Source organism: Dermacentor variabilis, chromosome 7, assembly GCF_050947875.1.
Source record: "Dermacentor variabilis isolate Ectoservices chromosome 7, ASM5094787v1, whole genome shotgun sequence".
Lineage (NCBI taxonomy): Eukaryota > Metazoa > Arthropoda > Arachnida > Ixodida > Ixodidae > Dermacentor > Dermacentor variabilis.
Window position 1 is genome coordinate 141,671,622 of NC_134574.1, and position 15,088 is coordinate 141,686,709.

Genomic DNA, 15,088 nt, shown 5'->3' on the forward strand with positions numbered 1-15,088 from the left:
ATTGATACGCACGTCGACGACGACCGGGTGGAAGGGTCCCCGCACCGTCTCGGCCCTGGTCAAGGCGCACGCAAACGCCTGCCCACTGGCCGTCGGCAAGAACCAAAGCGAATCCCAGTGGACGTCTTACCGGGTCCCGCCACCTCACCCGGGCGCGGGTGGCGCCGCCATGGGCCAAGTCTGGAGCAACCTGTGGGACGTGCAGCTGCCGTTCAACTGCTACGAGACAGCGCACACTTGGACGCCCATGTGCCACCGGGCGTGGATCGACCTCTTCAAGGATGTGATGGCGTCGACGTTCCCGCTGCACCTAATCTTCTACTCGGTATGCATCACCTATACAACTTCCGCCATCCTTCACGGAGGCTTCGCTCTTCTATGCATGTACATGTACGCTGGCTAGTTGTTTGCATGCAGACTTGCATCTAGAGAGATCGAGAGAGGTTTGGCCAGAGTTTCATCACGAATCCCCGTCTCTAGGGGTCCAGTCACTTAGTAGTGTTGCCTACAGGAAATCTTGACAGAGACTTAGAACAGCCCGTTCCTCTCTCTCGACACAAGAGAGAGAGGCCTCAGGACAACCTCTCTGGGGTAAACTGGTGGTTCACTCGTCTATGTCTGTCCATAGGTGCCGGGTGCAGGTGAGCCTAATACCCAGAGAGGGATATATATATATATATTTGGCTCGAGTATAATCGGGAAGCCGCGTCGCGATTGGCCCGCGAACCTTGTCATCCAAGTGGTCGTAATCGTGACGTAGGCTGGGACGACGCGCTTCTAGTTGATAGAAGAGCGAGATCTGGGGCAGGGTGGTCTCCACGGCAACTGGCACGGACTCGTAGGCTTGGAAGATCGCCCTCGTTCCAGGTGTTTCGAGTACACTGCCAACGTGACGACCGAAGGGGGTGCGGCTGCAGTCTTGCGCGCGGTTCGTTCACGTAAGCGACAACGCGATCGGCAGTGGCGTAGCTAGGTGGCCTGGCACCCGGGGCCCTTAGCTCTTCTGTCACCCCCCCCCCCCTGGTGTAGTCGAGGAAGGCGAGGATATCGCCAATTTTCGCGTGTCTTCAGACGTATATGACACCCCCCCTACCCCCTACTGGCCCCGTGCACCCGGGTCCCACGGCCCCCCGGCCCCCCCTGTTGCTACGCCACTGGCGATCGGTCCCGGTCGAAGCGGACGTGGTGGAACTGACTCTCTTTACACGAAAGTGTTGTTATGGCCCCGGCTTTAGCAGGTTAATCTGGAACGCATGTTCCAGCACCGAGTTCACGGGTAGCTGCTGACATACACCGTGGCCGCCAGTGGATGCCCTTATAGTGCAAACATTCTGTTTGCGGAGCCATTTCTTTAGACAAAAGCAAGTAAGAATAGTTACTTCGAGGATATTCAACTGGCCCATCTTCACCTGAACCTTCTACCGTACGTTTTCACAAATTTGTTGTCATGATCACTGAACTATAGGTACAGGTGTAAAATTTGTTTCACACTTTTCATTTTCCTGTTCTCTCCTGTTTTTTTTTTTTAATCGTTAATGCCATTTTCGGATTGTATACCTGAGTGGAGTAGTACGTCGGTGCTTGCTTCCGCCAGCGCTTATTGTACAATTCTTTTAAAAAACAACTCTTTGTGGTGCAATCAGGCTATTGTTCTTTTGCAAATCACTCGTTTCTATTCTCTCTGATGCGTAGCATTTCAAGGTAACTTGCGCACTGACATCACTTTTAGTCGGAGACTGGCGTTACTTCTGATATTCTCCGTTTTCAAAGTGCAGAACTTTGACACTACAAAACGTGCTAGATAATTCGCTGGCTTCGCAGTTTGAGTATTCCGTAAGCCTCCCTTTGTAGCAGCTTGGGACGATACGAACTGGCACCTACGTGGGAACTGAGAAATCACTTCGCTCGCCATTCGCTGCGCCTAATTTAATAATAAGCGTTGTATTTAAACAAAAATACATAAAAATTTACCGGTTGTAAGAAACATATTTCTGATTTAGGCAATCAATTGTAGTACGAAAATTTAAGAAAAATGCTTTAAGCGTGAGGTTTATACCTCTGTCTCCCACCAGCGAATACATTATATATATATATATATATATGTATATATATATATATATATATATATATATATATATATGGATTGCACTCAAATATATATTGCTAATTTTCGAATAGAAGTTCACTGACGCAACATATTTGTCCGCTTGAGATGCTTTAACATATCGCTGTTTGCATATCTATGATCATATTTGTTGTCGAGCAGATTTCTTGCCATTTTCTTTTCCGAAATTTTCTTTTATAACTCGCCGATTTTCGGCATTTTATTTTTTTTCGAAAGCCATGAAGGGCCCCAAATCTAAGTTTGTGTGCTCAACCGTCGGTATAGAACTCTGCTTTCTCCCTTAAGTGCAACAACAGCATTTCAGTGTTTCCCGTGTACTTCAAAAGGCCTGAAATCGATGTTGCCTTGAGCTACATATTCCTGTTGTTGTCGCTTAATTTTTTTCTCTCAGCGATTACCTTCAAAGCTATATCTAATAGGCGTGCCGTCATTGACGTGCGTTCCATTACAACATTTATGCAAATTTTATCGTGTTTTGCTGCTGACTTATCACCACTTCCACTAACTTTCGTGTGTGTATGTGAAAAGGTATCGACTTTCAATGTAAACTTATGTAAGGCCTAATGCCACTAAAACCGAACGCTTGACACCGAATCTAATCTAAACAAACTTAAGATTACAAGCGCGATAACGCCAATAACGTCGCGTATACATGTCGCTGACCTATTTAAGCAAGAGTGCCCCCCCCCCCTATTCCGTGTTGCGGCTTTCCCGTACTACTCCGTCGCACACAAACGCACGCGCGCGACGTTCGTTTTTTCTTTTCATTTTTGTTAACTTCACCGACGCTCGATGCAGGCTTCATCGACAGATATGCGCAAGCTCGCGCAAACACGCATCTCCGTCTCTATCGCTCCGATCGCTTTCCGCTTAATTATCGCTCGTATCTATACCCGCGTCGCCCGCTTCAAGGCGAGTAGCCCGCGGTTCATTGCCAACAACCGTGAAACTCTTCCGATCGACGACGGTCGCGGACCTGTTTTCGCCGCAGCGCACAGCTTATCTATCCAGGCCATCGGCCTGGAGATCGAGGGTCTCCGCGTAACTCCGCGGTTATCTCACCTCTCGTATCACCTGTATTGCGTGTGTGTGCAGACGAGTGCCCTGACTCGGTCCAAGGGCGAACCCCTGGAGAAGCTGATACTGAGCTACGTGATCGGAAACAGCCTTCGCTCCTCTCTCAGCATCGCCTACTGCTTCTTCTTCCTCTGCGCGTTCGCCTGCATCTCAAGGTGAGGAACACCCGTGTGAAGCCGACCGGCAATGAAGCCGAGGAAAGCCTAACTGGCTAGTGCCCGCACGTACAAAAAAAAAATCGTTACAGAAATTGTGCTGCGTTTCTATAGAACATCCATTGTCATATGTATATTTTCTATTGAAACACAGTTGAATGTCACGCGTGATTCCTTCTAAGGGTTACAGAGCGCTCTCGCTGACCGAGCGTTCGTCAGCAGTGGATGATTGCAGTCTTTTGTGTCTGTGTCGAGGGACAGGTGACGTAGGAGACAGTGTTTAGAGGTGTCGTGGTACACTGTAGACAGACCAACCCGTGGCCTTTACAAAAAGTCGTTATGAGTGTTGCGTTTTTGTTGAATGCTCGCTGTCTTCATTTGACTTTCCATTGATATCCAGTTGATTGTCAACAATTTGAATGTCAACGATGCGGTGGCCGAACAGAATTTCGGTTCCGAGCAATTTCTCGGGTGCACCCGCGTAGTCACGGCAACGCATTGCCAAGTGTGAGGAGGAAACAGTGCCTTTCAGCGCTTGTTTGGTGCCTCAGGCCGAAAAGGCGCACCTCTAAACACCGCCCCGATTGCCACGACGTATACACTCAGCCGCCACCTTCCTTCAATAAGTTGTCCAGTTGAACAACACAACGTCAGCGCCTAATTGCGTGGTGTATATATACGCCTTCCTTCGTTTTCAGTGCGCTGTTGTTGTTAGTCACAAACCGATACAAACCTTCTCAATTTGCTATCCTATCCGCGCCAGAATTTAGCTTAATTGCTTTCCGTATTGGAATGGCTGGCGACGCTGCTTCTGATGAGCTGTGGTCGCGAGGAGACGCTCAAACACGTTTCGTGCGACTGTCCTAGACTGTCCTTGGCTGTCCTCGACTGTCCTATACTGCCTTCGACTGTCCTGTACCGTCCTGGACTCCTTGACTGTTGTCCTATGCTGCCTTCGACTGTCCTCGACTTTCCTCTACTGTCCTTGACAGAGTGTATACAGAGTGTATACGAGCTCGCGACTGCGCTAGCTCGTACTCGTTCAAAACGGTGTTTGCCCCATTGGCCGGCAAACATACGCCAATAACATGTCCATCCTTACGAGCGGATGGCAATTGCTATTACGAGCAGTTCTAGCGTGCAAACTTCTTTTTGCGAATACGGACCTGCAATATGTGCGGTACGCCATGCGACCGGCCGAGAGGTGAAAGAACGAAATGAAAGCTCCATAAAATGCTCAAAGAAAGCTGCCACTACAGATACACCGGAGTCAGCTCAGCGGAACCCTCAGTCCAGGGCTCTGCCGATAGAAGGCTTCCAGGTACATAGGGACGTATAGCCCACCGGCTAGCATTGTTCGCGCTGTGTCTTACAGACAGAACGAATCAGTCCGACGTATAGGTGGGAAATTATAGCTATAGAAACAGGAGGGAGGGGCAGGGGGGAATCGTGAGAAGCACCTGCCAACGGATGGAAGCTCAAATTTTCCTGCAACTTAACGTTTCGTCTCGTTTCCCCGTAAGGAAGCCCAGAAACCTCCGGGGACCTTGATTACTGCGCCCTTGTCCTATATCGGTTAAGTCCTCACACACATACCAATCCATATCTACGCATCTCGAACGATAACTAAACGTTCTGTTCACCACTGTTTACATAATACGTTTTATCCTACGCACGCGCGTGCGTTTCCTATAGGCGATCAGAATGAGCAGTGTTTAAAAGGCGCGCGTCATTGCAGCGGCAACCTGCCAAGATAGCAAAAAAAAAGAGAGAAGGTAAAAGAAAGAAATAAAGATACCGTCCATACACGAACGGGTAAATACTCTCGCGTTGCGCCTTTATAAATGAAGTCTGTCCGGATGTCGCGATAACAGGGCACATACAGCGATCGGACATTGTGATTTTGCGAATACCGTTACAAGTGAACTGCTACGCAATTTTGTCTATACGCAACGAACGCGCGGGTGACCCTGACCGAGTTGCAATCGTTGCCAGTTCACGAGCCAGTGCGTGAATGCGAAGTAAATTACAAAAGAAGGCCTTCTCGTTTTGATGGAGCACGATACAGTACCGCTACAGTGCAGTGCGTCTTACGGTTTAGAAGCCACAGCTGTATAGATAGATAGCTTGCACTGACGTCATCGCGGCCACCATCGTGCGGTACCAGAAAGTCGAGAACTTGCGTAAACACAAAAACGTGACAGCACGACAGCGCGAAGGTCGTGTCTTCGGCCCAGTGACAAATCGACAACAACGATAATCCGGCGGAAAATGAGTCCCTGTCAAAAAATTATGTGATAAAAAGGCTATGTACGCGTGACAATACGGTGCAATGACGTCATCGTGGCCACCATTTTTGGGTACTAGCTCGGCGAGATGCTGCATCGGTGACGTCACGTGAAAACTATCGATAGGAGGAGCTCGGCACTGACATGGTAGATGTTCTTGTGCGCTAGTGGACGTCACCTTCGATTTCCGGAAAGCAGCTTCCGATGACGTCGCCAGGCTACGCAACGGTAGGACGAGCTTACTTTCATCCCGTCATGCAGTGCGCGAAGACAGCTATCCGAGAGAATAGTTAAGTGGAACACGAGTGCATTTCGACGCACGTTTACGGGCGAACACATCGAAAGTGGTGCTAGTTTCGTGATGACTGTTAACGCTGACCCGACTTCTCCATTTGGCTTTGATTCTTCAGTTGCAGCACGCGTCCTTAAGTGGACAATCTAGAAGATAACTAGTGAACTTTAGTTAGCTCATTGCTTATAATTAGTCATTATATCGCTCAGTTTCCGTTGCACAACGGTGTGGTGCATTACGGCAGTGCTGCAGGCTCCTCTCGCTGTTTAGCAGTAAGCACCTTAACAATCAATTAGTTGATATTAGTTAGCCGAAAGTTTAATTTGTGACTGCTACAATGTTTTCGTTGCCCACTGACGCGGTGTCTTGCGGCAGTTTCTGTGTTTGGAATAGTCGCTACGTAATAACACGCCCCCGTACTCAGATGTGGGTCTTGCATAACGCCTGGCGGGAGCGCCCGTGATACGACAATCCCAAAAGGTACTAATACAAATCCTCGGCGGACAATCCAGGAATGAAGCGTCCACAGACACAAACAAGCTGATCGGCTCGCCGATAGCGTTACGTAATAACGTGCCAAGTATGAGCTTCACGTATTCGAATCTCTGAATAGACCCTCTTCTCACCCTCTGCGCGTGGCGGCAGTGTGTTCAGGAGCCAGGACAACTTCCTGTCCTGCAACTTCGACAGTCAAGTTAGTAAAAGAAAAGAAATATTTCGTTGCATTGTATACTGTGTCCACATATTCTTGATGTGTTCAGATAAAAAGAACCTTCGCCATGCGTCGAGCTCATGTATGGACTTCTTTATTATTAATGTTTTTTGGCAGTACTTCACAATAAAATTCGCTTGTCGAACACTGCAACTCTACCGCAGATCTGGTGCCGGCTGAGGAGTTCTGTAATTTTAAAAGCTATCGCAATTTGTGTTCTTCCAGAGGGCTTAACCGGAAGTCTTCTTGGAAGCTACAAAACAAGTTTATTTCAACAAGAAACGATACGAACACTGTCACAATCACGGCACAATTCCACCAGGGCGATAACATGTGCAACGTACGAAGCATTGTATATATGGTACGTTTTGAAAGAAGTGTCCGAGCACACTCACTAACATGTAACCACATAGACCCACGGATACTCACAATTACACATAAACTAACCGTCACATTACACAAGATGATGTTCAGTATGTACAGTGTACACAATGGTTATGCACAATGATGATGTAACTTTACATACTTTACATAGTTATGTAGCGATGCTATGATATACACTGTGGGGATGCGTGACTCTCACGCCTCCCTTGAGATCTAGTTTTCCCGCATGGCTCGTCTCCTGCAGGGCGGCTTCGCCCGCCGCGTGGCCTGGCGCCCGCGGCGGTCGGGTGGTACAAGCGCGGTGCGAGAGATGGCGCGAGCGTCGCGCCGCTGCGGGGTTACTCGGACGTCGGGAGACAAGGCGCTCGGGCGTTGGGTTCGAGACAGGAAGCAGGACGGTCGTGCCGCACGTGCAGCGACCCTCTTGCCCGGTCGGCGCGCGGAGGGGACGTCTCCCGCGTGCGCGCCGACCCATGCTTCTGCGAGACCGCCTCGCGTGGCCGCCTTCGAACGCGCCACGATTCGCGTGACCATACACGCGAAGGACCAGGCGTTGGGATCCAGCATGGGGCGAACATATTCGCTCGCTTCCGGTCGCGGTGAGTCGGACTTCTAGATTTGTCGCGCGCCCACCGGCATGCTTTGTGGATAGCGACTCGGCTAGCAGGCACTGATCTATGAAAGGTGCAATAAATGCCCTTGTGATTGTTTGCACTACTGTGTTGTCGTTCCTTTGTCCCAAGAGTCCCCCGAACCTTAAATCGCTACATATTCCGGCGAGACGTGTGACACGGTCTAACGTCAAACTGTGCTTCGCAAACAAGGTAGAACATTAGGGAGTTTTAGAATAGGGGCCCCAATAGTTTGGGGCCCCAAAGAGCTTTGCGGGTGTTAGCGTTGGGGCACGTAGGAGTGAAGAGTTTTAGAATAGGGCTTTACGTTTGCGGATAGCGTCTTGCGCTGACAGCGCCACTACGGCGTCAAAGAAAAGCTATTAGAAATAATTAAATAAAATATACCATTTTATGATAGGAATAATAATTTTGGGTTTCGTGTATTCGCCTTTAGTTACAACTTAGAGGTTATTCTGTAAGCAGCAAACAATTAGTTGCGCTTAGTTTTGAGCAAACCAACTTTAGTAGCCTTCACCAGCCAAGCTTAGCCGTGTTAGGCCTACGAGCCATAAAATCCACAATCGAATTCAAAATCAGCGGCGTCTAATGAATCTTCATAACACACGCTAGTTGAGAGAAAGCGATAACCGCAGTCACTTCTCCTAGCTTGCGAACTTCACGCGTTACCGCGAATCGAACCCAGTTTGGTGCTAGGTTAGAGCCGTCGCTTCGATGGGTGCCGCCATGTTTGCCGACGCAAAACATTTGGGGCCGCTATTTGGGCTCCCGCTAAATCGGTGAAATAGCGTTCCCAACGCAAAACCCAAAGGCAGTTTGCGTCTTGCGCATGCGCAGTGGCTTCGACGCTATTTTTTGGGGGCCCCAAAACGTTTGGGGCCCCTATTCTAAAACTCTCTATTAAACAGTGGTCGCGCCGAAGAAATATCCGCACGCTGTCCATAACATCCGAGCCGACATTGTCCTTGGGTGCACCGCTGGCGTCCGCCGGTCACAGCGGCAGCTTTGCCGACTCGGCGGCACGATTCCAGGCCAGGACTCCGGAGACGACGACGCAGTAGTCGGTACGAGCAAGCGTCGTTCGCGCCGACGCGCCCTGCTGGGAAGAGCCGCCGTAGCTGTCGGTGACCGCCGGCTCTTTTGTCCGCCGCCGAGGGTTGTGAGCTGGATACAGGAGGCCGCCGAAGTCGCTGCGCCGAACTGGCCACAGCATCACCATCGCCCGGGGTGGCTCGATCGTAGTCCGGGGCAGCAGCGCAGACGATGTGCAGGTGACGGCAAACCAGGGGTGACTCCAATCACGCTGCGTAAACTCAACACACTCGGCAAACACTAAAGTAGTGCAAGGGAGAGGAATTATGCATGCGCATCGCCCACGTGGTACGATGTTCAACTCGGCTAGCAAAGATCGGGCAGCTACTCAGATGCTAAGTTCACGTGAACGAAGCTCGCTTCCTTGAGTCGAACGAGTAATTTCAATTCGTGCGAGGCTAAATAGAATGAGGGAAGCGAATTGCAACACCTCAAGGCCACGGTCCACCAGGTTGTGTCCCTCCACGTGCGACAGGCAGCTTCGTAAAGCCTTAGGCCTAAAGCGTCGCTACCCTGACAACAACCGGCATCCAAAAACAACACCTAAAATGGGCGCAAAACAGGCAGCCGCGAGACGTTAGCTCTGTGAGGTGGTCCTACTCCGCTCGGTGCACGCAGCATCCGAGTTGACGGCGCCCACTGTCCCAGACGGTGTCGGAGCGCCCGGTGCCAGGCCGCAATACCAGTCAGCCCGTAGTGGCACCCGTGGCCCGCGGCCACCCGGCTCCCAGAGCCGCGACTTCATCCGAGTCAAAGAGATAGAAGAAGCTATTTACATAAGAAATTCGGACCACCCACGAGGCTTCCGTACTCACTCGCTTCAGGCTTGCCACTGCTCCGCGAGCGCTCACCCTCGCTCTCCCAGGATGCAGACCACGTGGCTCTCGTACTGACGAATGTCATTAAAAAAAACACTTGCGAAAAGGCTTAGCATGTTGACATGTTCAAACACACTACCGCCACCATCACCTCGCTCAAGAAAGCACGCCGCCGACGCTAGCGATCAAAATTCACGCTAGGCCTACGCTTCGGTTCAAACAAAGGTCTCGAACGAAGCAAAACTGTTAAAACTATCGTCCGATGTCCCAAGAGCCCCCACGTTGGGCGCCAGATGTGGGGGTCTCTCACACCCGTACTCTTGGGACAAAGGAAGGACAACACAGTAGTGCAAACAATCACAAGGGCATTTATTGCACCTTTCATAGATCAGTGCCTGCTAGCCGAGTTGCTATCCACAAAGCATGCCGGTGGGCGCGCGACAAATCTAGAAGTCTGACTCACCGCGACCGGAAGCGAGCGAATATGTTCGCCCCATGCTGGATCCCAACGCCTGGTCCTTCGCGTGTACTGTCACGCGAATCGTGGCGCGTTCGAAGGCGGCCACGCGAGGCGGTCTCGCAGAAGCATGCGTCGGCGCGCTGGACGTCCTGGCTGTTAGCCGACCCGCCGGGAAAGAGGGTCGCTGCACGTGCGGCACGCTTGCTTCCCGAACCCCCGAGAGAGACCGAGCGCCTTGTCTCCCGGCGCCCGAGTAACCCCGCAGCGGCGCGACGCTCGCGCCATCTCTCGCACCGCGCTTGTACCACCCGACCGCCGCGGGCGCCAGGCCACGCGGCGGGCGAAGCCGCCCTGCAGGAGACGAGCCATGCGGGAAAACTAGATCTCAAGGGAGGCGTGAGAGTCGCGCATCCCCACAACACCTGATCGAGAGCCTTACACTTAGACCAGACACCCAGTAGTCATAGCATGAAATAGGCCATCTCGCATAGCCTCCGTCGTTGTTCCCGTTAGCAGAGCGGAGATTGCGCAAAATGTTTCCTCAGCACTCGTAACTGCCTCACAGGGGAGAACAGCGATGAAGAATTATGGTGCGAGCGTGACACTTTTAGCCTAACGTACGCGGCTACCGTGAAGCTTCCTTCTTATTGTCAAGTTGGCTGACTGGGTTCTTTAGTTCGATGTAGTTGTGCGTGAACAGCGCGAAGGCGACAACACTTCGCTGGGCGCCAGCGGCGTTTGCTCGCGCGAGCTTGCACGCGGCGCTGCCCCGACGGGTCGCAAACAAGAATAAACTCGAAATGAATATAAACGAAAGCCTAATTGATCTATAACAATGCATTAGCAGTTGTATATCACAATTTATTTTGTTTCTTGATTAGGACTTTTTCACCCAATACAGAGCCTAACTAAAGAATGTTACGCACAGTTATGGTCAAGAACATCGAACTATTTCACAGTGCGAAGGCAGCCACTGCAAAAAAATATATCCGAGGACATCTAAGCACTCCTTGTGGGTTTTGAATGCGAAAGCATTAGTGTCCAATTGAACGCCGCTGCGCGGTCCTTCGAGTTAGGAACTACTCGCGGCCAAGCTAGCGTTTGAAACGCAAGACGCGCTTTGATTGGGCCTTACCGAAGCGCAGGTGTAACGCAGGCGAGAGCTTGCGCCCACAAGGAACGGGCGGATAACAACAGGCTTCCGAGAGCGACGATGACGTGGCGTCGCGGCGATGCCCTCTCCCCTCACGCACCGCCTGGCGCGCCAGCGCCGCAGTGGGCGTTCCCTTTCACCAGCTCTGCTCCGTCGAGGAGCGCTCGTGAGGTGTGGCGTCGCAGCCAATGGGAAATTAGGTGCCGTTTCGCGCTACAGACGACGGACGTTTCGCTCAATGGCCCATTTGGCGCTTTCGCATCGGAAAGGTCTCTCCAGCCTCCACAGCGTTGCACCTGATATCTGAAATGGAGTGTAAGAATCGCATACAAGCTCCGCCCACAAATTCGCAGTGCACGTGCCCTTCACCTCTGAAGGAGAGCCGAGCCAGCAAGAGTCCACTCACAGATTAACGACAAAGCTCTGCTAGTGTAGATGCTAGGCTAACTGGAAAATAAAAGCTATTTGGTTCAAGCTAAAATGTTACCTTCGGCAAAGCACTGATATCAAGATCAACCGTTAAATTTGCCCTAGACGTTCAGACTTCATCTCGAAACCAGTGACTTAAAAGACCGATCTGTACGGGTAAACAGTTGTTTTTAAACACACGTAATTGCTTGACGTGTGTAGCAAACTAATTTGGCTATTGTATTGCGTTTGAGTTGGAGTTATATGTATAGATATAACATTTTAGTTCTTAGGTTGGCACCGACTATAGACGGACTAGCGCTTGTTCTGGTCTCGTTTTCGTCCTTGTGATCACCTTTTTGCGCTGTCTTCGCGCAGTCTCGAAGATGTGGGGTGAGGGGGGGGGGGGAGTTTATTCTGCAAGTGTCCACGTAGTGGACACGTCCACTTCGTCCGCTGCTGAATTTCTGATTAGCTGGGCTGGGGTACACGCCGGAAGGAGACAGGCGCTCCCAGCCAATCAGCACTTCAGCAGCGGACGAAACGGACACGTCCGCAAGACGGACACTTAATGAACGAAGTCTTGCCAAATCGTTGGAAAATCCACGCACTGTCCGTTATTCCAGTGACAAGTGAACCGCTCGCAGCGTCGCCAGATTTCTTTCTACGGTGATCTCGATAGGAAAGGTTGTGGCTCTTGAATGACATTGCAAAGCTTGCGCGCGCCGCTGACACACCCTGTACGATCTCTCCGCGGCGCAAGTGTGTAAGGATCGTAATGGTGCCGTCACGTGACCGAATCGCAGCGCGCACCTGGGTCACTTCTCGCCGGGCCAAGTCCTGTTCTCGTGCCTGGCGGCGGTCTACCTGGGCATCAAGCTCGAGGAGCCGAGACGGTAAGTGTTGGTGTACTACCTCTCCGGTGATTCGGCGTTTTTTTTAAATTTTATTTCAAGAAACAGTCAATCCCTGGTAGGATTGTAACAGGGGTGAGTACAATAACACGTCGGTACAGAGTTTGGATTAAACAAATATACGAGGAGACAGAGCGGCACAATCGACTGCTCAAAAGAATTACAGTTCAAGTCCGAGAATATAGTTACACAAAAGTAGGCAAGCAGTAGAATTCTTATCGTGTATCAACGTACATAAAACGAGTGGTGTATACAATTAGGCGCTTAACATACACGCAGAACAAAATGTAACAGTAGACACACTGAAAAGAAGGTATCAATACGAAAAATGACGTCATACCTGGAAAAATATTCACGCTGCGTTTGGACAGAGTAGTGTTTCTTCTACTAGCTGCGCAAGCATTTCAGGCGAGCTCTGTGTAACTGTGTGCAAGCGATAAATTTCGCATTGTACGACGAGGGAGGGGGCCGCAAATTTCAGCGACGAACGTGGTGTCCCCTTCAGCCACCACGGACCTTGCATTCAATGACTTCAATGACCTTCAATGACCTTGCAGAGAAAGCGGTCGGGCCGCGGCCCGGCCTTTTTCAAGAGCTATATTTAGACATATATTTAGACGGTGGTCTTCTCCGCACCATCGTCGGTTGCACTTCGTTCCTCGAATACGCAGGACGCGTGTCGAGCGAGCTCTTGAACAGCACTTCGCTACATGGTGGAAGCGGTTTTGAATCGTCAGTCCGGAACCTCGAAGAGGTGCGACGTACTGCTAACACATTTCTCTCGCAATCGCCGCTAAATCGCCGACGAACTTTTCGAGTTACGTTAATTTGAAGCGGCAACCATGTAACATCTACAGTGTCCCAAGATGGGCCATGTAAACGGCCAGGAACATGCAAGCCGAAGGGACGCCAGGAATAGAATAGGCAAACTTATAGCGTTCTGTTGGCCGCTACGCGAGAGCTTCGCTTCACGCAGATTCCAAGATGTGCGTTGCATCTGCGTAAATTTATTGAGTGCAATAGCCTTGAATGTATCTCCGGCCCTCCAATTGTTATCTTGTCATTTTATTTCATGTGATCGCCAGTGTTTTTCGTATTGCAACTGCCACTATTCGAATAATGCCTGCTTACTGTCATTAGTGACAGCATGACGCCCTTATGCACATATGGTGGGCCCCAGTAAGTCCATATGTGTGTGTGTGCGTACGTATTCTGTTACTAAATAGTCAACTCAATTGAAGCCCTGTTCTCGGTCACCACCTTCGGGCTAGAGAGACTCTACATAAAGGCTGTCTCTCTAGACAGAATACACACATATGTAGAGACTTTCCGGGACACAATAGAACTTTTAATCGGTCCCTTCCTGTTGGTGCTAACAGTACATAAACAAATTCAGTGGCAAGGAATTTGCGCAAGCAAAATATGTCGACCAACGCAATTAGTATAACATTAGATGCTTTGTGATAACCGCAATATCGTACATATTTTTAGGACATTTGCCGTTTCCTGCACAAGATGGTCGACCTCACTCCCGCAGATCGGTCATCTCGTCTAAGACGTGACGCTGCGCGACTTCAAGCTTCACGAGTCGCCCGCAATACACGTTGAGGTCGACAGAGGATGATGATGATAACCGCGGCTGTCCAGCTCGTGCGGTTTCCACACACCTCGTGTTGCAGTTTTTAGCGTCAAGTCCGCCACCCCGTGTGGGCCAAACTGGTATACACTGCCTAGCTAAACTACGCACAAAGCGAAGCGCTCTTCAAAAATGCGACCAATTTCTTCAAAAAAGCTAGTCCTACGTCAAATGCAGAACCGCGCGATTTCCGGGTGTTTCCGTGCGTTTGTGCCTACAGGAGCTCCCCGATTGAAGCGCCCTCTCGACTGAAGAAACTGCACCATGTTGGTTGTCGATACACGATATAGTCTTAAATATAGAGACGCCACGGGGGTTGTCGCACGTCGCTAAGTGTCATCGCCTGAATCATATATTTCGGTGTACTTTTGTGGTGTAGCGCTCTTGGCCCTTTTCGCGTTCCACCATTTCTAGACGCGTAATCAAACGGGCAGACTTTTTTTTCAATATTTAATAAATCAATGTCGTAATTACCGTATTCGGTGCGGGCGTATGGTTATCGGTGCACCCCATCTCCTCGTCGTAATACGTGTGTTCGTGTTGCCCCTGCAGTGTCCAGGCGCTCCTGGTGTCCATGCTCAGACTGGTGAGTTGCTCTCCTGCCCTCTTCGACCTTCTCGTATGACGTCGTATACACGTAAGTGTATACACAACGTCACAACAATATACACCCCCCCCCCCCCTAGCACACTTCTCCTCCTCCTAGGATCTCCTCCTTCTTCTCGTCCTTCTGCTTCTTCTTCTTTGCCATTTTTGTATCCTGTACTCCCCACACCGGGGGCTGCGGTACGTTGAAAGTCCATATATAAAAACTGAATAAATAAACGCGCTGCCATTGCGAATACGCGACCGAACAGTGGTGAGGCCAAGTCTGCTTGATATCTCTCCTTTAAAAAATGTGCTATGGGAAATGCACCGGCGTCCTAGTTAAGATCGTCCCGA

General features: G+C 50.5%; 1 protein-coding gene across 1 annotated transcript in view; it reads left to right on the forward strand.

Annotated features, from left to right (window-relative positions):
• Nucleotides 1-132: 132 nt before the first annotated feature.
• The window catches only part of LOC142588020 (transmembrane protein 135-like), a 39,957-nt gene continuing 25,001 nt past the window's right edge, over nucleotides 133-15,088 (forward strand). The window contains exons 1-4 of the mRNA XM_075699452.1: nucleotides 133-325; nucleotides 3,221-3,357; nucleotides 12,403-12,492; nucleotides 14,699-14,732. Of these exons, the coding sequence (XP_075555567.1) occupies nucleotides 170-325; nucleotides 3,221-3,357; nucleotides 12,403-12,492; nucleotides 14,699-14,732 (417 nt within the window). The 5' untranslated portion in view covers nucleotides 133-169. The remainder of the gene's footprint in view (nucleotides 326-3,220; nucleotides 3,358-12,402; nucleotides 12,493-14,698; nucleotides 14,733-15,088) is intronic.